This window comes from Camarhynchus parvulus, chromosome 4 (assembly GCF_901933205.1).
Source record: "Camarhynchus parvulus chromosome 4, STF_HiC, whole genome shotgun sequence".
Classification (NCBI taxonomy): domain Eukaryota; kingdom Metazoa; phylum Chordata; class Aves; order Passeriformes; family Thraupidae; genus Camarhynchus; species Camarhynchus parvulus.
The window spans coordinates 23,168,548-23,191,763 of NC_044574.1; the positions used below are offsets into that span (position 1 = coordinate 23,168,548).

General features: G+C 41.4%; 2 protein-coding genes across 2 annotated transcripts in view; one reads left to right on the top strand and one right to left on the bottom strand.

Moving 5' to 3' along the window:
• Nucleotides 1-1,156, bottom strand: part of RFC1 (replication factor C subunit 1) — a 33,260-nt gene extending 32,104 nt beyond the window's left edge. The window contains 2 exon segments of the mRNA XM_030947077.1: nt 749-790; nt 792-1,156. Of these exon segments, the coding sequence (XP_030802937.1) occupies nt 749-790; nt 792-944 (195 nt within the window). The 5' untranslated portion in view covers nt 945-1,156.
• A 5,757-nt stretch (nt 1,157-6,913) lies between these two features.
• Nucleotides 6,914-21,990, top strand: KLB (klotho beta). Its single transcript, XM_030947789.1, has 5 exons — nt 6,914-7,645; nt 14,321-14,828; nt 17,085-17,353; nt 18,858-20,001; nt 21,629-21,990. Exons 1-5 carry the CDS (start codon nt 6,914-6,916, stop codon nt 21,988-21,990), a joined length of 3,015 nt encoding a protein of 1,004 aa, XP_030803649.1.
• The last annotated feature ends 1,226 nt before the right edge of the window (nt 21,991-23,216 follow it).

Consider the following 23,216-nt stretch of genomic DNA (forward strand, 5'->3'; position numbering starts at 1 on the left):
AGTTCAGCACAGCTGAGAATATGCTGCAGAATCAAGCTAACAGGGGCTACTTACACCTGGCACTACAGGAGGAAAGTTTGCAAAGGTGTGACACTGACTTCCAATATGCTCGTGCTGTCACTGCACAAGCAGAGCAGGCTGCACCATTACCAACATCACCGTGCTCCTGCCTCCATTTCCACAGCTGCAGCAGAGATGGCTGAGCAGCCACTTCAGCACTGAAAAGGGAACGGGATAAGGCAACTTTTATACTCCCAAAAATGACGGCTGTCTTTGCCCCTTCTAGGACAGGCCCAGACACTGTGAGATATGTGACGTTCAGAAGATCACACAGAGGGAGAATGCCTTTGTCCTGGGAAGGTGGGAAAGGAGGAAGCAAGCCTTTCAAGAAGACCAGTTTTCTAAAAAGGTGATAGCAGGGACATGGGAGAAGCAAATCTCTTACATATATTTGAAGTCATCAGCAAGCCAAAACAAACCATGAAAATATCATAGTTTAATAGTGCCAGGAGTCTTACTGCTGGCAGACCTCTGTCAGTACAGCAGAAGACTCAAACTGTACCACCCACCATTGCAGAGCACCAGGTGTAAGCTATAAACAAGCTTAAATTCTTTGGAGAATCCAGAACTAGAGTTGCACCTTAACTTGCAAAATGACATCTGTAGTTAAGCCAGCAAAAGATGTGCACAGAGACTCCATCAGAATAAAAGCAAACTTATTTGAGCCAGAAATGAAAAGGGATATCATCTTATGGTGACTGCATAGGTGAGCAGCACTTTGGAAAGCACAGGAACACCTATATGTTTATGCTTAAAATCTCTTTACATCCTACTGATGGTTGCATCGTTATCGATGAACACTTGTTTACTTCCAGACTTTCAAGCTCTTTTTTCCCCCATCGAATTGCTTTTCTGGAAATACTGCGCACCCTCCAGCTCGCCATCAGCAACGCCTGGCGTGTGCTCCTGCTGGAATTAAGGAAGAGGTAACACTCCGGCACACCGCCCTTACAGCAGGTTCGCTCATCCGCATTCCTTCCCCGGACGAGCGCACGCTCCGCGCCCTGCACCCCACCCGCTTTCGGGGAAAGGGAAACTGGACAGGCTCAGCCACATCCCCCTCCGGGCAAGGGCATTTCCCTGGGCACGGGTTCGCGTTCCTGGCACGCGTGGCAGCCTCGGCCGCTGGGGCGGGAGCTCGGCGGGGCGGCCTCTCCGCACGGGGCTGCGCGCCCGGGGCCGCCCGGGGGCTCGCTCAGCCGCGCCGGGCCCCGACGGCCCCGCGGCCGCCCCCGGCCCCGCGGGACCCTGCACGCCGCCCCCCGCCCCGCTCATCCCCGGCCCGGCGGGGGGCCCTCACCATGGCGGCGGCGGCGCGGTGCCTGTGCCCGGCGGGACGCTCCCCCTGCCTAGCGGGACGCTCCCGGCTCCATGCTCCCGCCTTCGCGCCAACTCCCGCCGCCCGGCGCGCGGCGCTGCCGTCACGGCCGCGACGGGCGGGGCTGAGGGGCGGCCGGGGCGGGCCCCGGGTCGGGGCCATAGCAGAGCCCCCGGGGCAGCCCGGTTGTGCCCCAGCGCCTTCCGCGACCCGCCCCTGTGGGCCCCGTGCCCGTTCGTGCGCGGGCCGCAGCGGCCCCTCCGTGCGGCGGGGGTTTAACCGGCCCCGCGGCCCCGGGCGCTGCCCCGGCGGGAATCGGAGCGCTGCAGCCGCAGCAGCAGCTCCTCAAAATGGAGCCGGTGTGCTCGGGCACGTCCGGCTGAGCAGGCGAGCCCGCGGGCTGAAAACAGACAGGAGAGCAGTGCCAGGCCTCCATGGCTCCCGCCTCTCTGTAGGGCACTGAGGCACACACAGCGCCCAGAACAGGCGCGCAGGCAGCCCGGGCCGGCGCAGCTCTGAAGGGCATTTCCTGGTCATAAACTGGTCATAAACGTGTGACAGTCCCCTGCTGCCTGGCTGTCGGAGCGACTGCTTCCTCCTCTAATGCTATTTTCTCCCATGTGCTAAGGCTGGGGAGAGCTTGGAATCTAGGAGTCCAAGAGAAACCAGGGAATTAGTTTACGTTCTGTTTCTGCTATTGACTGCTTAATTTTCTAAATAATTTCTAATGAAATCTTCTATATTTCCCTCCACTGAACACACTTGCTAAACGCTGGAAGGGGATAAATTTGTTCAATCCAAAAAAAAACGACTACACTCTGAAATACTGTCTGATGTTTAGATTCTGTCAACCTACTGAATTGCTAATAGTTGTTGGGCTTAGAGAAGAATGGGAAAGACAAACTGAGTTTGTGACATTACAAATACTACCAGTGATCTGGGAGACCCTTCATCAAAGAAAAAAAAACCAACCAGAGTACAAACTCAATTGGTAGCTGTCTCATACTGCAATTGCTAATGCTGTCACTTGTGTTCCCTCTGTGTTCACTGTCTGCTTGGTGGCGTGGTCTCATTCCACACATCTTGTAATGATACTTACTACCATTCCTGTTTAATTCTTGAAATTGGACTTCAAGTAACTGTAAGATCCTGTTTATACAGAAACTGCTGCTGTTCCTTTATGGACACACATGGTTAGGTGGGCCCGTGTATGTTCAGCATTAGCATAGCTTGTGAATTTGGGTTTCTGCATAAGGAGCACAGTGAGTGAGTAAACACAGACCCACAGCACAGGCTGTGCTTTTTGGCCTGTTTAGCAAGTTATTCCATATGCACTCGACATAATGGCTATGCAAACAAAACCGATATTGCTTTAGAAAAACATCTCCAGTGATAAGTTTGTATTTACATATTTAATTCTCGTTATGCAACGTTGAAAGCTGTGCCTTTCCTGATACCAGAACCAAAGATCAGTTAAAATGGCTGACGTTTGTGAGAGCCAAACTGTTCAAATAATGCTCAAAGAGTTATTGCAGGTGGTTATCTCTGTTTGTGGTTGATAAAGCTACCTGGAGTAACATCCAGCAGAGGAGTATCTGTTTGTGGGTTTGTGACATCTTCATGTTTCTTGGAAGGCAAGAGTTTAATCCTTCATGGAGACGTCAGCCTGAGCACCTGGGATGCCTGCCATTCACTCCTGGCTGTGGTGGGGAGACACAGGATACTTCTGTTCCTATGTACATGCCTATGGAACTGGTGGAAGTGGGAAAAACCTTGCTCCACCACAGGAAAGAAAACGGAATACTCATTATTATATATTATGATGTGCTTGGCAAGATAAAATCAAGGAAAAATCCCTTGAGTCTATAATTGATCATGGGTAGTATTTTAAAAGCCTATTACTCAACTAAAACTACAGCTTTTTAAAAAGTAGCTAAAGTACACTTGATTTCACCACTCTATTTACAACAATGACAAATATTTTTTGCAAAATTAGTATTGTTTTCTACCTTGCTGAAACTCACAGACAAATTTGGCTTTTTATGTTGGGTTTTTTTTTCCAAAATACATTTTAAAAAGTGAGATATTAAATCTTGAACTTGAGGGTTTTTTCCCCGATATAATAAGCCCAGACCTACTGTTAATATTATTAGTGAAAGCTTTGTCTTGCTTATTGAGAGAGGAGATTTTTAATAAGAAAATTACATTTTCTTATATTGAGAAATAAAAAAGTCTGTTTTCTTTTTGTTAATATGTTGTTTATTTCCACATTCTTGCATTGCTATGTTGATACTCTTGGAATTGAAACCAACTTTTAAAGTGAGTAAGGAATATTTTTCTTACTAGACTCTCTAGTAAAGAAAATAAAATTGTTCAGGCATTGTAGAAACATAAATTAGCATTTTGTTAGAGACGAAAAATTCCAAAAATTCTTCATAAAGCTGTGGTGTAGTTTCTATTGGCATTAGAAACTGCAGTATCCATCACAATGATGTGTCTTTAGAAAGACTTGATCCCATGTCAAACAGTTTTTGCTGTATAAGGTAAAGATAAGGGATTTGCAGGATGCTGTTGTGGGCGATTACATAAGCTGTGCTTCTTTGAGCACCCAGCAGTAGTAGATTTGAGCAGCTGATGTTTATGTAAACATTACACTTCTTCTGAGTGAACTTTGTCTTTAGGTCTTTTTCTTCATTTACTTATCTAGGCAGAATGAATGTGTCAACTCAGATACTCAGTCTTACATTCAAAACTCTATCCTTTCAACTAATGCGTTCAGCATTTCTGTAGATCAAACCCCAGATTTTCAAGCCAACCCCCAAAACAAGGAGAGTGCATATTCAAGAGTCAAGTGAAAAATTGTTTTCTTCATTTGAATCAGATGCCTTGGCAAAGGCAAAGAATAAAAGGAAAACTGATAAGTAAGAATTGAACTGAATAATCATTAGGCTTCCTAACTACTGAATCTGTATCAGCAAGTGCCCTGGAGATTTCAGCTTCTCCCAGTCTTGATTCATTCTGAAACCAGATTGGTTCGGTGTGTGGACAGAGGCAGGAAATCCCACTGTGCGGCATCATACTGCATGATGTCCTCCTACAGCATCAGGGTTGGAGCCTGGCCTGACTCTGCCACTTGAGCCAGTGGAATCATTAATTCTCTTCCCCTCCTTTCACAGCCTCGCTTCCTAACACCCCCTGATCACATCTCACTCTTCTGTGCTGATTGCTTTCCAAATTCACAACAGTCACAGTATTTCCTTTCCCCAAGTCTTTGCTCAGATAATGAAATCCTTCTTCCAAATTCAAGTCACTATATGATTCTCATCACTTAAACTGCTTCCTCTTTAACTTCATGAAGTTAAATTACAGCCCAAACAGTTAAATATGACCAAGCAGTAAGAAACTGGATTCACAGAGGCTTGAAACATTGAAACAATTTCAAACCATGATTAGAGCGTGCTCCCAGTCACATCAATAATAAGGAAAGAAGTACAGTTCGTAACCTTATACAGACCAAGCATCTGAGAGCATCAGTCTCTGCTGCACTTTGCACATCTCAGGCAGGTGCAACACACTGTCTGCATCCTTGTGCCGGTGGTGCTAACACTGCTGTGTTTGGTGGGGAGAAGCCTGTTTTCTTTCCCTTGCTCACAGATTGCCCATGGGGTTACAGAGCTGTTGTAAGTACTTGGAGCTCAAACATCTGGTAATGATGCTGACTAGCTGCTTTAGAAGTGTATTGGCATTCATAACAACTTGTACTTGGGTTTTCTTTCTTGAAGTAAGATGCACAAAATCAATGCTTTGAAAGGTCAAAATAGAAAGATGATGTTGATGCAGTAACTATGAAACAGCATTTTAAATGCTGTTCCATAGAACAAAAAGAAACATGTCAGTATGTATTGTAAGCCAATTTTGTACAGTCCCTGTCTGCTCCTCTTGTTCCCAAGCTGCCTGTGTGTGGTAGGATCTTGGCTGAGAAATGTGGATCAGTTACTGCTGGTAAGAGGAGAGGCTCATGTTAGATGCCTGGCTACCCCACCACCAGGGACCTGGAGTGCAGAACATGTCAGGCTTTTTCTTCATCTGTGGTGAAAATGTTTCTTGTAAAGGCTCTGCAGAGAAATGCTTACAAACATGGAGGTTTTGTTGTTTATCCTAAAAATAAATGAATTGGCTTCCATTTGTATTTATTAATCAGCTTTACTGATAAATTAAAGGTGTATGTCAGTGGCATTCTGCAGTGCTGAGAGCATGGTCTCACAGGGAGCAGGAGCAGTAAAGCAGCAGTAGCCCAGCAGAGCATCTGGACTCTCATGGCCCGCATGGCAGCAGGGCTGATTCATCTGAGCAGAGTGCTCTGCTCCACTGATTAATTGTCCTCATGTTCACATTTCAGTGTGTATCTTTCTTACAAGCAAAGCTACTTCATACTTCTGTGTTGTTGCTCAAGGCTCTTCTGCAGCTGTGCTCACACAGTGTCTATTACTATATGTCTATTACTATATGACTATTACTGTTACACTTTATATTACTGTACCTCAAGAAAAAACAAAAATGGCAGGCATCAGTCCTACTGTGTTGAGTAAATTGACTGTATCTCAACATACGTACTGTTGTTAAGCATGTTAAAAGATTAAATTATACTGCAAAATTGCTGTATAAATATTTGCTGTACTGATGCTCCAGCTGTGTATATGAATTGTTAAAATAATCAATACTGAAATAGAATTTTTCAGGGCTCATTATCTTTGCTAATTGTATTTATTTGAAGAAATCCAGGGAAATTGTGTAAGAACTGGAGCAGTCCCCTGTTGATTTTGTACTGCTGCTGTGTGTAGTGCTGTACAGGAGACTTTTATATAGTATAGAAAAATGGTTGCATTTGGTGTTTGAAATATTGACTTGCTTTGTGTTTTTATATAGTTAGTTGGATGTATGTATATCTCTTGTTCACAACAAAATTTCCCACAAGTCCAGGAAGAGTTTTTCAGTAGAGGTGGGTTTTTTGAGCAGGGTAGGACTGAGGAATCATGCATTGCCTTTCCAGTCATCCAATTACACAGACAGGATAGATCTCCTTTAAATTGGTGCTTATATAGTGTGAATTGTATTAATGTTTCCTTGAAATACAGCTCCACAAGAAATAAAGGATGTGACAGCTTCTTAGACCTTCTGTCACCTGTATTATCCTACCTGAATGACTGACCTTTAAATGATGATAAATTAGTTCCTGGCATTTCTGTTGTTGAGGCAGGCTGCAGTAAGAAGCCAGGTAGGTGTCTTAGTGGTCATGCAGAGGCCACCTCCCTATAAATTACCATTCTCAGATCTGTTCTACGTCTCACAGTTCAGGCTAATCATTGACAGGGCTTTTACAATCACCAGCTTTTAGTGAAGCTTTGATAAGACACTCCAGCAGCTTGTGACAAATGAAAACGGTCTGCACAGCGTGGACTCCAGCAAAAGAATGGAATTTTTTCAGCATCAGTACAAGAAATCTGATTTTTAACACTGGCACTATAAACTGGCACAATGTGTGGCCAGCGACTGGAGAAGATTGTTGCTTTTTGGACGTTCGCTTTCGTAAGGATTGTTACTGGGCTTGCTGGAGAGGGAAGATCTGTGTGGAAAAAGGACTCCCACTTCAGCCCTGTGAGCGAAACACAGATGTTTTTATATGACACTTTCCCCAAAGATTTTCTCTGGGGGGTAGGGACAGGAGCTTTCCAGGTGGAAGGCAGCTGGAGGAAGGACGGAAAGGGCTTCTCCATCTGGGACCATTTCACCCGCTCGGAGCTCAGGGACAGCGCAGGCACCTCCAGTGACAGCTATACCCTGTTGGACAAAGATTTGTCTGCTCTGCAGTTTTTGGGAGTTACTTTTTACCAGTTTTCAATTTCATGGTCAAGGCTCTTCCCCACTGGAGTGGTGGCAGCTCCCAATGAAAAAGGACTTCAGTATTATAACACCCTTATTGACTCTTTGCTCTACAGAAACATTGCCCCTGTGGTTACACTGTACCACTGGGACCTGCCCTTGATGCTGCAAGAAAAATTCGGGGGATGGAAAAATGAATCGGTGATTGATATCTTCAATGACTATGCCACGTTTTGCTTCCAGACCTTTGGGGATCGTGTTAAATACTGGATTACAATCCACAATCCATATTTAGTTGCTTGGCATGGGTATGGCACAGGTATTCATGCTCCAGGAGAGAGAGGGAAAATAAGAACTGTCTACTCAGTAGGACACAATTTGATCAAGGTACAGTATAATAAGATTTTACAAATTGATCTTGCGCTGCTCTGGGAAATAATAAGAGGAATTGGTCCTGTGATTGGTGTTTTTTTAAAAAATCACCTACTGTGAAAGCACTAAGAAATAGCCTTCAGCTAAGGCAGTTGTTCTGGTACCTCACTTTGATTTTATTTCTTGTCACAACAGCTGACTCAGTGATTGTTTTAAAGTGCTTGTTTATTATTATTTTATTTAAATTAGCTTTTACATACAAATTCTAACTCTTAAAGAGCATTCTTTGTTCTTTACATTTAATTAAACACATTTGGCCACACTGAAATGAATTCTATTAGTTTAAAAGGAAATTCGTTTGTATCTGCATATTGAATCAACTTTACTGGCCATAGAGTATGTATATGTAACTGTGATTTGTTCTAGCTTAGTAAGATCATATTGCAAACTTTGCTTCTAAACTAGTAAGGCTGGCACGTCTTGGGTTCAGAAGAAAACAATGTTCTCTTCGGTACTTGAGAGTTTCAAATTATTTCCATGATATACAGTGTTTTTTGCATCTGCTGTGCTCAAAGTACTTTACAGAGCAGGTCTCTATCTCATCTCTGCAGCCAATATAATTCCCCCTGCTGAGACTATTCTTAACTGTCACAAAGAGGATTTTTCTACAACTTGCCATACATCACACATGTAATTGACAGATAAATCTGAATGGGTTAATCCTACAGAAAGAAATGTGCATGTGGGGAAAAAATTATTTGCGAGAGTAGTTAAAATATTCTGCAACTGACAAATTGTTGTATTTACCTCTGGCCTTGAACCTTCAGAACATAATTTTTCAAAAAAGTCACACTGCAGTCAATAGAAGTTTTACACACAGAAAAGCTGTCAAGCATCCTGAGTCACTAACTGATTTCAGACTTAGCAGAATGATTTAACTATAAAGATTTGTGAAGCATCTCAAAGAAAACTGATGCCAAATCATTCTTTCTATTTTCAAGTGATATTTTATATAATGCATGTAAGTTTGCAATATTTCTTGCCTTCCATTCTGTGTCAAAATCAAATGTGGAGTACCAACTAGGCAATCTCTGCAGTTTCTGTAAAATCCATGTAAGCAGCACACACACACAGGGAATGTTATTCCTCTGCCAAAGAATCAGTTGGATTTTCCAGGAAGGCAGGCACAGCTGGGTGTGATACACAAATTACTGACCTAATTATCTTGGTCAATATTATTTGTCTCTCAGACTTGATTTGATAGTTGCTTCTTGTTCTAGAGTATAAAATAAATCACTTGGATGGAAGAGTTAAGGAGACTTTCAGCAGCACACAATCCTTTAGCTACTGTTTTAGTATCCGTGGGCAGAAATTATTCTCCTGTGGTACCCTTCTTACAACCCCATGAGCATTACCTAAAGTATTAACAGTTCTCTCCTATACTACTGTAAAATTTCTGAAGATTCTAGATTTGAGATCAATGAAAACTCTCAAATTTGTAGTAAAGTATTTGAGGAACTGGAGTTTTCTGGTTAAGGTTAGGGATGGAATGGAAACTCTTGAGGTACCAGTCGATATGAGTCAACTCTTCTTGTATCTACATATAATTATTTATTCCCCTTAATAAACTGTAATGCCAGCCAGCCATTCCACAGAAGTCACATCTGGTACTGGATGTTCCAAGCCAGCTGGCCAGAATCTTTCTCAAAGATTTTTGTGCGAGTTTAAATGTCTGGTTCACTTTTCATTGTTGACAATACAGTATTAATAGAATGTATTGAGGCACAAACAGGATTCATGTGGTGTGAAATATCTCTCCTTTGAGAATCAAGGAAAATTATAAGATTCTCTCTTTAAAGAGATTTCACATGGGTTTTTATTTCCTGGTCTGTTATACTGGTATATACTGGTCTGTTTCTCAGACATTGTATTATGGTTACCTTCTACTTTCCCACTGCAAACCAAAAACATTATCCCAAAAATAAAAGATCAACCAAATGTCAGGTTTTGGCAGTGTGAGGCAAAGCCTGTTAAAGCTCTTGAAAAGATTGCCATTTATGCCATCAGCTTTAGGAAGAACCACATTCTTGTCCATGTCAAGGCTTCATTTTTGGACAGGCTGTTGACAGACCTGGTCCTCAATGCCACCCTGTGCACAAACCAGGTCCATCCATTAAATATACAGAGCAGGAAAAACAGGTCTGTAATGCTGAAATGAAGGTAATCTGGCCACCACACTGTTGCACAGCAATTTGTTGAAAATCATTCTCAAACCTTTTTGTAGTATCTTTGGAGAAATCAAATGAAGCTCTCACATGAATCCTACTTTTAGTTTAATTTCCTTGCATATTGTTGCAGTCATGGTGTTATCAGAATTAATCACTGTTTATATAAAGGAGTGCTTTTTTGTGATATATCAATCATAACCTGAAGCCAAGTTTAATAGAATCACAAAAACAATATAACAAACCACAAACCTCTGCTTTTTTGGACTTTGGATTACTTTATTGTAAGAACAATTTGCAAGTTGCTGGAGATTTTTGTGTCCCTTGAAAAGGGTTGGAGAAATTCCTCTTAGTTTTAAACTCATCAATTTTATTGCTTTCAAAAGCAATACAGTGTCTTAAAACCCAAATAATTGGCTGATATATTAAAAAGTTCATAGAATACCAGGTTGGAAGATGACCTCAAGGATCATCTCAGTAATGAGATGCATTTCAGAACTGATTAAAAAATTATCTGCTTCCATGAATGAATTCATGTAGGTAACTAGGCAGATAATGATCATACTAGGGCTTTCCTACAAAAGTAAGGTTGGTCTGTCTTCATCCAGCCCCAGAGCTCTGCGTGTTGGCTGGCACAAGGCATTGCTGATGCTCAATCACCTCCTGCCTGTGCTCCCTCCAAGCCTTGCATCCTGTTAAGGGAATGCCCCAGACACATCTGCTTAAGAGACAGCCCTGCCTTTTCATGGGCCTTGCTATTAAAGATCTGTAAAGAGAGATAGTGAATGCAGAATCACAGGCTGATAAGCTGGGTGCTTAGGAGATCCACATTGGGAAAATAATTCAGAAGAAGAATTTCAAATGTGAGTTTTAAAAAATTTCAATTTAAAAAAACGAATTTGCATGTTACTATGTATTCTGTTCATACACAGAGGGTAATCATTGCCACTGACCATTTCAAAGGACTCAATATTACCTCTGCACAAATTAATAGGGGATCTGAACTTTGATGCTTATTAATTGTAAATTGCTAAGGGATTCTCTTAGATAAATCTCTCTTGAGAGATATGGCTCTAGGGTGGACACCAGAATCATCTGTACTTGTACATGTCTTTGCTGGAAGATTTTTCAAATAGTCGTAGCCATCAGTGATGATGTAAAATTCAGCATTGATTCATAGTTTTTTGATGATTTGTTATTTTCAGGTTAGCTTTCTTAGATTTCTTGGTAATCATTAGGGAAAACACAATCCAAATGCAGGACAGTTAACATACAACAAATTATGATAGCAAAGCCTCAGTCCTTCATAACACCCTCTAAAGAAGTGTAGTCACCTGCACCTTGAGGTGTAGGCAATCCTTCACAAGGATTGAGAGTCAGTTTGCAAAAGAAAGGGTTAAATTCTGCTTTAGCTCTACTGACTAAGGGGCATCTTTACCACAGACCAAAAAAACCTTTAACAGAAATACACTGTCCAAATAAGCCACATACCCCTGCCCTTCTTCTGAACTGTAACATCATCATCAGACTATATTCTAGTTCTTCATGATTTAAACACCAAACAAGTAAACAAAAGGCCCGAATAATTTTATTATAATTTTTTCAATTCTAATTTTCCTAGATGTTCTTGATTTCCAGCACACTAATATAACTCCATATACCCCTGACATTGTTTTGTTATACTCATTGCTGTTCAAAGAATAATTGCTTGGCTAAAGTATCTTAAGGATTGGAAAGCATTGCTCTACTGAAAGCTCTTTGCATGTGCATATGTTAAATTACAGGATCAGAATTTCAAGGAGTATGAGAATGTTTCAAAAAGAGAGAAGAACAAACACTGCTGTCTTCAATTTATTAGGTTGACTTTTCTAGCCTTTTTACAGGGTTAGTACTAACTGACATAGCACTCTCTGTGACTTGCAAGACTAGGGAATATTTTCTACATTTATACCAGGAAAATATGCTGAAATTAATGAGTCATACGTATCTAGAATAAATACCCAATATTGATCCTACTTTAACTGTGTATTTAGCCTTGACATTTGTCCTTGCTCTAACAAGGAAAGTGAAAGATTAGGGATTAAAATCTAACTGAAAAAAGATTAGTCAAGGCTTACTGAAAATACCCAATTTGATGTATGGTACAGCTTTTAAATTGATGTTTGTTTCATATCTGGCCTTAAAAAACAAATCCTATAAATCAGCTGATTGCATCAACAATAGTTTGCATTTCTATCTGTGAATGTTAAGCTTCTTTATAGATAGTTAACAACTCCAATCAGATTTATAGGCAACTATGTGTCTACTGTGTCTGTAAAACCCTTACTGTAGACAGTGAGAAGTTTTTTACAGTACGAGTTAATCCTCAGAATTCAGTCATCAGTGATACGTACAAATTTGTATATGAGGATTCTATCTTGACTCATATTAAACCTACTTATTTATAATTGAGGTCCACTCCTCTAGAGTTTTACCTGAGGCTGTATCCTCTACTGTACACATTCTTTTTAATAGTAACTTTATTTTCTTCTAATCCCCTCCTGAAGATGTGTATGAATACGATGAGAGATTCTTGGCTTTTACATGTCAATATCATATTCTAATTAGTTGTTTTTTTGGCAAAGCCTCCTTCTCCACTTCACCTAGAAAAGTGTGATTGCTATGATTTACCTGGTGCTACTGTCATGGTACTTGGCACTGTGCATCATACAGCTGAGTGCAGGGTGGGGGTTCTTGTCAAGCCAGCGCAGCCATATGCCTCTCGTTCAACAGTGGTGTTTGTGGGCTTTGTCTGGAGAAAAACTCTGCAAACCTGGTGAGAAAACCCTAGGGGCAGAGCACAGAATAAGCATGGCCCCAGCAGCCATCTCAGGCTGGAGGGAATTTCAGGGGAGGACTTTGAAGGCAGCTGAGGAGATGGCACTGGCCACTTAAATGTTCTGATGAGGCTACTAAGAAATCAATTTTATAATACTTTATCTTGCAATTTGCCTCAAGAGTCCATTTTTGCTGGCTTCCCTCTTCAGCTACAGAAGCTGCATTTCAAAGGTTAGTGTCACTTTATCAGTATTTTCAAAGACAGACTTTGAACAAATGTTACGAGCATGACCTTAGAAACCATAAACAACTGATACACAAAATTTCACAAACTCTAATTCTTTGGTACCCCCCAGCTTAAACAAATACCTACCTGACATCAGGCCTTCTGGAGTTTTTTTTAAACTGTCAAGGCTGTGTGTTTCTAGATAAATTAACTGAAATTATTGTCAAAGGTAAGCAATGCTGTTTGGCTTAGTAATGATGACAATCTAAGTCAGCACTCAGTGTTTCACAATGTTTTTCTCTGGGTGCAAACTGTTATTTTCTTTCCAGCTTAAGAGTGTAATGCCACACTCCAGGCATGAGGTAAACTCTGAGTTACTTGACAACTCTTCAGCTGGGAGAGCCAGCTCCCCTCCCCTGTGTCAGATCACCTGATGTGATTCACCCTGCAGCCCAGGGCCACTCCTCTCTGACCTACCTGTCCTGTTTCTTTCCAGGACTTTGACAATGCTGGTGGCTCCTCAGTCTCCCATGTATTTCTGGTTTTGTGTAAGCTTTGTCTGCTGTATGCCCTTATTTAGGTAATTAATAATGTGACATTTGAAGCTAATTGTGACATGCAATAACAACACACTTTCTAAAACATTATGATAATCAGAAAAACAATATTAAGATGTGATACAGTGCAGTGGCCATTTCAAAGAAGAAATTTACTAAAATCCTGAACAAATTCTCAGTCAGAGCTATGAAAGTTGACGTTTGGGTTCAAACCTTACAGATGGGTCGTTTGCCCAAGTTTTTACATTTAGGGATTGTGCAAATATCAAAACTTGAACACTTGCTCATATGACTAGGCCAAAATAAAACAACTAAATCCCAAGAAGAGGGATGGAGTGGATGTGGTTTGATCAGATAAAGTCCAGGTAACCCCCAGAGCACAGAGCAGTTAGTAGCACAGAGTCACCACTGACAAATGAAATATCATATGAGATGCATCTTTGATGGAATAATTGTAAAAATGGTTTGAAAATTTAAACCATATCAGGAATCACCGTTTGACAGAGAAAGACTGGCTAGATCACAGAGTTCAAATCCCATTGTTAGAGCTGTTCCAAAGTGTCTGTGTAACAACAGCTGTTCTCATCCCTGCTGGGATCTCTCCTGAAATTTAGACATGTGTTAAAAGGCAAAAAGCCACAGCCCTAAGGTGTCATAGGACACAAGTTACTGAGCATTGCCCTCTTCCAAGGAACCTTGCAGGGTAACAGTGATTGCCCATTAAACTGTGCAGGGTAATTCATGTGCCTTAACTGATGCTTCCATAGAAGCCTGCAGTGACTCAGATGGAGCTACCTGCCTCTCTGGCTGCCAACCCACAGAGACTTATTAGAGCTACAATTAAATGCTATTTTTCTCTCATCAGGCTCATGCAAAAGTTTGGCATACCTACAAAGAACGCTTTGAACCCTACCAGAAGGGGATGATATCCATAGTATTGGGATCCCACTGGATTGAGCCTAACAAATTGGAAGATGAGCTGGACATTTCTAAATGTCAGAAGTCCATGGAGAGAGTACTTGGATGGTTTGCTAAACCCATCCATGGGGATGGGGATTATCCAGAAGGACTGAAAAATGAATTCTTGTTTTTGCCACACTTTACCGAAGATGAAAAAGACTACATCAAGGGAACAGCTGACTTCTTTGCATTTTCCTTTGGTCCTAGTAACTTTAAACCTCCAAACACTCTACCAAAAATGGGACAAAATTTGTCACTCAATTTGAGGGAAGTGCTGAACTGGATTAAACTGGAATACAACAGTCCTCGAATCTTGATTGCAGAGAATGGCTGGTTCACTGACAGCCACGTGAAAACAGATGACACCACAGCCATCTACATGATGAAAAACTTCATTAATAAGGTTTTACAAGGTTTGTACAGAAATTACTTGTTGGATTTTTCAGAGAGCACTTTTAATCATTTGATATTTAGCTCTGTAATAATTTAATCTTTTTTTAATGAGACAGTGGCAACAAAGTTAATCATTAATTATTACTGCCTGAGTACAAGTAATGGATCAGGATCTACTGGTGCTGGGTGTTGTACAAACAGAAAAAAACCATAGTGCCTGTCCCAGAAAGCTAAAGTCCAACATCTGCATTGGGTTAGGGTTTCCATATTGAAACTATCACTCCTGCAGGACTCTGACTCCACTTAGTAGGTACAGAAAAGCCTTGGGATCTTCTTCTGTGAATGTCTCCTCTGGTGACATAGGGACCTTAGGTAACTCCTGACTTTTCCTACCTCCAGCCCTTTGTTTCTGCCCCAGACCTTCCCCTTATTTTTCAGGGTGCTTTTCTCATCCTCACTCTAACACTCAGTCAGGATCCTGACCTGTTTCTGCCTTCTCCTTTCACTGTCCCTGCAGACAATGCTACAGACATACTCTCACTCTGATCCACCAGATCTCTACCTATCACCTGCCTAACTTTTAATTTTCTTTATATAAAGCATACGTAAAATAGTAATTTTTCCCCTACCCTTTTAAACGGCCACAAAATCTCAGCATGCACCATCTCAAGTACCACAGCATCTTTTGTTCTGACAATTAAACTTACCCCCGTCTATTCAGTATGCTTCCACAAATAAAAATGTTCTCAGTTGTCACTTACTCTGTCCCTAGATGTCTGCTCCCATTTGTTCAACCTTCCTCAGTGCAGACATCAAGTACTCATCTTTACTTGCAAGGCCATTCTAGCTTATCTCCTTAGCCTCTACATCATTCTCTGCCTCTGCATTTTGCAATGGGTATTTTCAGACATTTTTGTACTTTCTCCCATGCTTTTCCTAATTTAGAAGTTGCCTTCTTTGAAAATACATGCCATTGTATTGCTTTGTTACATTTCCTCATCTCCTTTCCAGTATTCTGGCCTCGTCTATCAGCTTCCCATACACTCACATTGCAAGCTCTTGGGCTTTCTGATTTAATCTGGCAACTAGGGAAACATCCAGCTGGACTATGCCCATGCTGCTGGGTACCTTGAGACTCTGCTGCATGCACTGTGCAAAACTGCTTTCTGCTCAAGTTTCAGCCTGGTGTACTAGGGCAAGGAAGTTCAGTGGAAATACAGAAGGATGCAAAATTATATGTCCTGAGAAAATGGAGCTAAACGATATTGGGAAAGAATAAACCACAAAACTTCATCTTTATTCCTTGGCTTACTGGTAAAATATGGCTTGTCCACCTGTCTGTGTGAAAATCCTCAGCAACCCTACTTGGTCACTGCTTTCCCTAGGTCATTCCAGCCCTTATAAGGTTAACATGAGGAGTTATCCCATGTTATTTCCTAGTTTAAAGGTGGTGACAGGCAGTGAACATGACTGACCATGGAGTTTGGACTTTCCTTGCAGGCTGCCAGCTGGCACAAGCCTGCAGGGGTGAAAAGCATTGTGGTTAGTTGGTGTCTGCTGAGCAGCTGCTTTGCAGACCCTGCTACCCTTCCTGAAGAATCAGGTTCCACATCTGAGAAAGCAGTTGTGTTGTCATCTTTCTCATATATTATATGTAAAAGATCATATGTAAACTCCTTTGCAAGAGGGACATTAAGATTGCCTGAAGAAATCAGTATGCACTGCACCATTTTGTAACTGAATCAGTCTCTGGGTTGCTCTACTCTACTTCTCTAAAGTCATCAGCAGTCCCATGCCAACAAAATAGATTTTTCGATTTACAAGCTGAGTAGACATTCCCATGAGCTTGCAGACATCTTTCAAATAAAGGTGGAGAGTTTTAGCTTCATAACAAAGTTACAAACCAGATCAACTGTTGCTCCCTTTATTTTGACTCATGATTCTCTAATTTAATGGTATTATTGTACTGGCAAATTGTCAAATGCAACTTCAAACCTGGATGTGGTATAATATTTCTTGTTTGGTCAGAGCAGAAATAAAGCATTCTACAGTAATTTCATTTCTTAAGGACACGATTATTTAGTGACACCTTTTTTTTTAGTAAATAAAGACTAAGATATATATGTCAGTTTTGGAATAAATTACAGTGGGTCAATAACCCTACAAACATTGAGAAGACACTCAAGATTTTCAAAATAGATAGCCCTTACAAATATCCCTTATGTATGTTAGAGTAATGAATACAGGACTCATGGATGTTACCTTCTCTTATGCAGCTATTAAATACGACAACATAGATGTGTTTGGTTACACAGCCTGGTCCCTCCTTGATGGCTTTGAATGGCAGCATGCTTACAACATCAGGCGTGGATTATTTTATGTAGATTTCAAAAGCAAAAAAAAGGAAAGGATTCCCAAGTCATCTGCACTTTATTATAAACAAATCATACAAGAAAATGGCTTCTTCCCAAAGGATTCTACCCCAAACTTGCAAGCTCAGTTCTCCTGTGACTTCTCCTGGGGTATCACCGAGTCTGTTCTCAAGGTAAGCATAAAATATTAAGTGGATCACTGGAAACAGAGTGATCAGCAGCTCCCTGAACAAATGACTGTACACAGCACCTTGCATTCCAGAATTCCAATGCACACTGCCAACAGAAGTTAAGCCATAATTGCATTGGTTCAATTTCCTGTGTTTGCAGGTTTTCAGGTGAGCTGGGCACAATGCTGGCTACTGCTGCAGCAGCAGACCCTGCTGCAGGAGCCCTTCCAAGCGTGGCCCTCCTTCTGCTTGTATCTCCATGTGGCAGATCAGATGAGGAAATTCAAACCAAGACGTTGATCCAACCAATTGTTACTGGGTTATTTTTCAACCAGGGGTTTCCAAATCCAGTTTGCAGTGTGGCCATAGGGATGCTTGTGAAGGCCTGATGGAGAGAGTGACAAAGGGCAGGGACAAGGTGATTATGTTGGTGGCAGCAGAGTGACCTGCAGGTTCCAGGTATTGTCTACAGCAGAAACACATTCCTGGGTTAGGCCTGGCTCTGAGTGCCACTCAGACAAGTGGGTAAGAAGCCATTCTTTAAAAGGCACATAGCACAGGTGAAGATAACCAGCCTTGAGGTTTTACCATCTGAGCTCACATTAGAAAACAGATCATACAACCTTTTGTCCAAACTGGCTCCTACAGGACCTATTTATAGTTTATTTTTCTTCTGTTTCAAACTTAGTAAATAAGCTAACTGTATGAATGGCCAGTGTAGGGATATCCTACTTGTCATTGCACACAGACAGTCCCATGACAAATATCAGCCTTAAAAAATAACAACTAAATCCCATAATTTAACCTATTCACTGACAACCATAGGGGAAGAAAAAGTTAAGCTTCTATATATTTTGTTAATATGCAGCACCAAAAAAAGTACATTTCCTTAAAAAAAAAAGGCAATCTAAATATTTTAAACTTCACTATATTGTACTTTGAAACCTACAAAAAGCATTTAAAAATTGGAATATTAAAAAAAAATGTGTTATTCTGGACTTTTTCAACTAGTAGGAGATAGAAAAGATTTGTGTTGGGTTACTATGCCTCAGTTTCACAAGGTTGATCACAGCAACAGTACCAAAATAATCTATGCCTGCCTGGTGCCAAAATAATCCTGCCCCTGGTGCTTGTTCTCACCATCTGCTCTCCAGGCAGCTGCCTGAGAACTGCTGTGTGCATGACCAGAGTGAACTCGATCAGGGAGAGCTATCTCTCTGAAAACATGTCATGTAGGCTGCTGGCAGGGCAAATGCCCATGTGTAATCAAAAAGGAAAAAGTGCAATTTTGATGTTCTTCATAGGGAAAGGAACAGAATGATAAGATGACCACTAGCACAAAGCCCATATAGGTGAGTTGGTTATCATCTTCCCCCCAGAGCATTTAAGCAGGGCCTTCTGACATCCACCACTAATCGACAGTTAAACACAGGCAGAAATGCAGAGTACAAGCAGATATTATGTTCATTTAATTAAAACCCATTGTAACGTATTTTTATTTTCACAGGCAGAATCAGCAGCTTCCTCACCACAGTTCTGTGATTCCAGCTTGTACCTCTGGAATGTCACAGGAGATGGGCTTCTGCACAAAGTTGAAGGGGTAAAGCTAAAAACCCGACCAGCACAGTGCACAGATTTTGTCAGTATTAAAAAGCAACTGGATCTCCTGGAAAAAACAAAAGTCACCCATTACAGATTTGCACTTGACTGGTCACTAATTTTACCCAACGGAGATTTGTCAGTGGTCAACAGGCAAGTTCTTAGGTATTACAGATGTGTGATTAGTGAAGCCCTGAAACTGAACATTCAATCCATGGTCACCTTGTATTATCCAACTCACACCTACCTGGGCCTGCCGGGTCCTTTGCTGCAGACAGGAGGATGGTTGAACCTATCCACTGCCTACGCTTTTCAAGAGTACGCAGCTTTGTGTTTTAGGGAGCTTGGTGATTTGGTTAAACTGTGGATTACAATAAACGAGCCAAACCAGCTAAGCAATGTCTACAAGAGGAGCAGCAATGACACCTATCGGGCAGCACACAATTTGTTACTAGCACACGCCATGGCCTGGAGAACGTACGACAAGCGGTTCCGGCCCTCTCAGTACGGCAAAGTGTCCCTGTCCCTGCATTCCGACTGGGCTGAGCCTGCCAACCCCTTCTCTGAATCTCATTCAAAAGCTGCCAACAGGTTTCTTCACTTTGAAATAGGCTGGTTTGCCAATCCCATATTTAAGACTGGGGACTATCCAGCTACTATGAGGGAATATATCACCTTTAAAAACAGAAAAGGCCTTTCATATACTTCGTTGCCATCTTTCACAAGTGAGGAAAAGCAGCTTGTCAAAGGTGCAGCTGACTTTTATGCACTGAATCATTTCACCACCAGATTTGTGATTGACGAACCTCAGAACAGAAGCCAGTATGAATTTGATTGTGACATTCAGTTTCTGCAGGATATCACCTGCCTGAGCTCCCCTTCTCGTTTGGCAGTGGTGCCCTGGGGAATGCGCAAAGTTCTCAGCTGGATAAAAAAAACTTACGGTGACATCGACATTTACATCACAGCAAATGGAATAGATGACCCGTCCTTGGACAATGATGAGCTTCGAAATTATTACTTGGGCAAATACCTACAAGAGGTTTTAAAAGGTGAGTACATGACAGATTCACGTTCCCCAGAGCCATTTCCATGGCACAGAGCCAGGCACAGCTAAGTCTCGCCCTGGACAGAGCGAGCAGTCCTGACTCAGATGCAGGAGCCAGCAGCACTGAGCCCCCCGAGGGGCACAACTCTGCAGTCACACTCAGGGCAGCTATGACACAAAGGAATGGCATCAAGTGCCTTGCACAAAACACAGCTACAGCTGCCTCCAGTTTAAACCATGAGAGAAGCTCTCTGGGCATGCACATACAACAGAGTATTTACTCAGAAATTATTAGGAGGTGGCACTTCAGCCCAGAACTCCCAAGAGACAATTAAAGTTTCTACTCTCCAAAGAAAGGCAGTGCCTCCTTGCTTGCTGAACTAGTCATTGGACAGGAAAGTGCAAGCAAATCCACAGGAACCTGGAGGGACATACAGAAGAAATGCAGTAGGGCACCAGCAGCACCAGATGCTGTTGAAGGGAGAGTCCGACTCTAGTTCTTGTTCCACTACTTGTTTTCTCCTGGGCACATATGGAAATCTACTTCTTCACTTTAGAGAAAAACTTGTAAGAGTTATGTAGGTAGGGGACAAAAACATTCAAAGCAATGATCTTCAGCAGCAGCTTATTGTATGAGAAATGCTGCAGGGCCCTCGCCCCTCCCCTCCCTCTTCCTCCAGCCAATCATTAAAGAAAAAAAAAAAGGGCAGTAGGACGCCGGCTACCAGCAAGGCCTTGGTACCTGACCAATACAGGCAAAATGAGATGTGCAATACATCCCTGCCCTCACTGTTCCCTACTGGTGAGCAGTAGAGATCTTCTCTCTCTAATGGAGACGTGGAGGGGGCTCAAAAGCTTTTCTGAGTTAACTGACATCAAACACAGTATAGGTATCCTGGTTTTTCCTCTCAATAAAAAATGAGACAAATCTTACTCATGGCTAAGCATGGCTTCAGATTACTTTTACAGACCAAGAAAAAAAGTGTTCTCTCTCCAGTGCTTAGCCTTCTCACTTACTACAGGACTAACGAGCATTTGCTGATTTATTTTCCATGCTAATTTCATACTGCAAACAAATGAACAATACATTACTAAAAGAACTAAGTTATTAAATGTTTACATGTTTTTAGTCTGGGTCACATTCCCAACTATGCTCACTGATTGCACAGGACTTCTATTTTTAAGTATTCTCACCCAGCACTTGGGCACAGCAGTGTAACACAGAGCCATGCATGCTGCAGGGATGAGCAGCTGAGTTTGGAGCAGGGCAGGAATTCTTGGAAAGCTGCTCTCATGGCACTTATGGGCAGCTGTTCCCAAGGCATTGCAGCTGGCTCCAGTTAAGAGCAGCATCTAGCTTTTCCCACGAAAACAAACTCCCCGCTCCAACCCTGTACTTATCCAGTTTTCATGGGGTAGGTCCAAAATCATAAGGATTTTTTAAAAACAGTAAGGTACTGTTCCTGTAATTGAGACAACTGAGTATTAGAAGCAGTAAATATTTTATGATGCAAGTACACTTTTAAAATTTCTAACAACTTGAAATCTGAAATCTTACCAGAAAGTCTGCAAGTTTTACTTGAAATGTAACTTTTTATTAACACTTTGTTTTGGTTTCTTTTCCTTCTCAGCCTACTACATTGACAAAGTCAAGATTAAAGGCTACTATGCATTTAAACTGACTGAAGAAAAATCTAAGCCCAGATTTGGATTCTTCACTTCAGATTCAAAAGAAAAGCCTTCAGTAAGATTTTACAATAGCCTGATAAGCAACAATGGCTTTCCTGCTGACTACTCAGTCTGCGGCCCCTCTAGCCACGAAAAGCAGTGTAGCTTCTGCTTGTTTATTTCTCAGAAGAAGCCGTTAATATTCTTTGCCTGCTGCCTTTTCTCTACCCTCAGTTTGCTTTTAGCTATTATTTTTTTTCACAAAAGGAAAAGAAGGAAACATTTTAAGGCAAAAAGCATCAAATGCATCTGTCTCTCATTTTAGAAGGGGGCACAAGCCCACTTTCAGTGACATCCATCACTGCATTCTACAGTGGACAATACTGCTCAGACAACTGAGGAAAAGCACTGAGTCACTCCAGCCACACACACCAGCATTTCATTCAAAAACAAAGTAATCACATTCACAGGAAGAAGAGCCATGGCACTTGTTTCTAGTGAAATTACTTTTATCCACCTACTGTACTTAGAAGATAACTTCATCTGTTAAAAAAATATAACAATTATGACCCTCCTGTGCCTTGGAATAACCTATAATACAGCTTTACTTGCAAAGAGCGACTTTTGAGAACTGATATGCACCTTTGTAAGTCTTGTGATGTGTATTCATGTTATGAGTGTTGTTCAGCATGAAACTGAAGCTGTTAGGGTTTGGAAGTGTTATTAAACCCCACAAACCTTCAACTAAGTACAACACCAGAAATGAAATGTGCCAGGCCAGCTTCTGAAGATACCCCTAAAAGGCCAAAACCAAGTTAACTCCATTACTGACCAAGAGATATCCCTTACAGATTGGGTGAAGTAGTTTTAAGCAAATGTAACTGGAGACAAAACCATATGCAATCACTATTTTTTATCTCCAAAATGGTGCAGCCATAAAAATTTTTACTAGCAGAGAACATCTAAATAAATAGTAACTATTAACCCACTCAAGAGAGTGGGTTAATAGTTACTATTAATTAATGTAAATTGCACTTGTCGTTATACAAGTGGATCTTCGGGCAGTTTTTGGAATTTTTTAACACGTCTGGGATGCTTTAGCAACTTGTTGCCAGGTATGTTTCTGCACTATCCTGGTATTTTATATACTTTTTCCAAATTGAATGGAGCAAGCGATAACGTGGATTTTACTACTGCACAGAAATAGCACAACCTCCCAGTTAGATGTTGCTACATGGCAAGATTAGCAGTGAAGAAACCAAGATGTGTCCCCAGGTAACAAATCACTGCTGGTGAAACTCAACAATACACTCTGATTGAGCTTTGAGGTCAAGTCCCTTGTCTTCTTAATTAAGCAATAAAAATAAAGCATTGTGTTTTCAGACTACTGCTTCCATCTATGTATTTAGTTTAAATGGTTTTACAAATCTCGTTCTACTCATTTCAGTTTTGTTTTTCATCTGCTTCAGATTCTGTCACCACAAGTCTGAAGCTTGAGAAAAGATGTGAAAGAACACTGGTCTACCCTGTGATAAAAATGCTTTTATTATT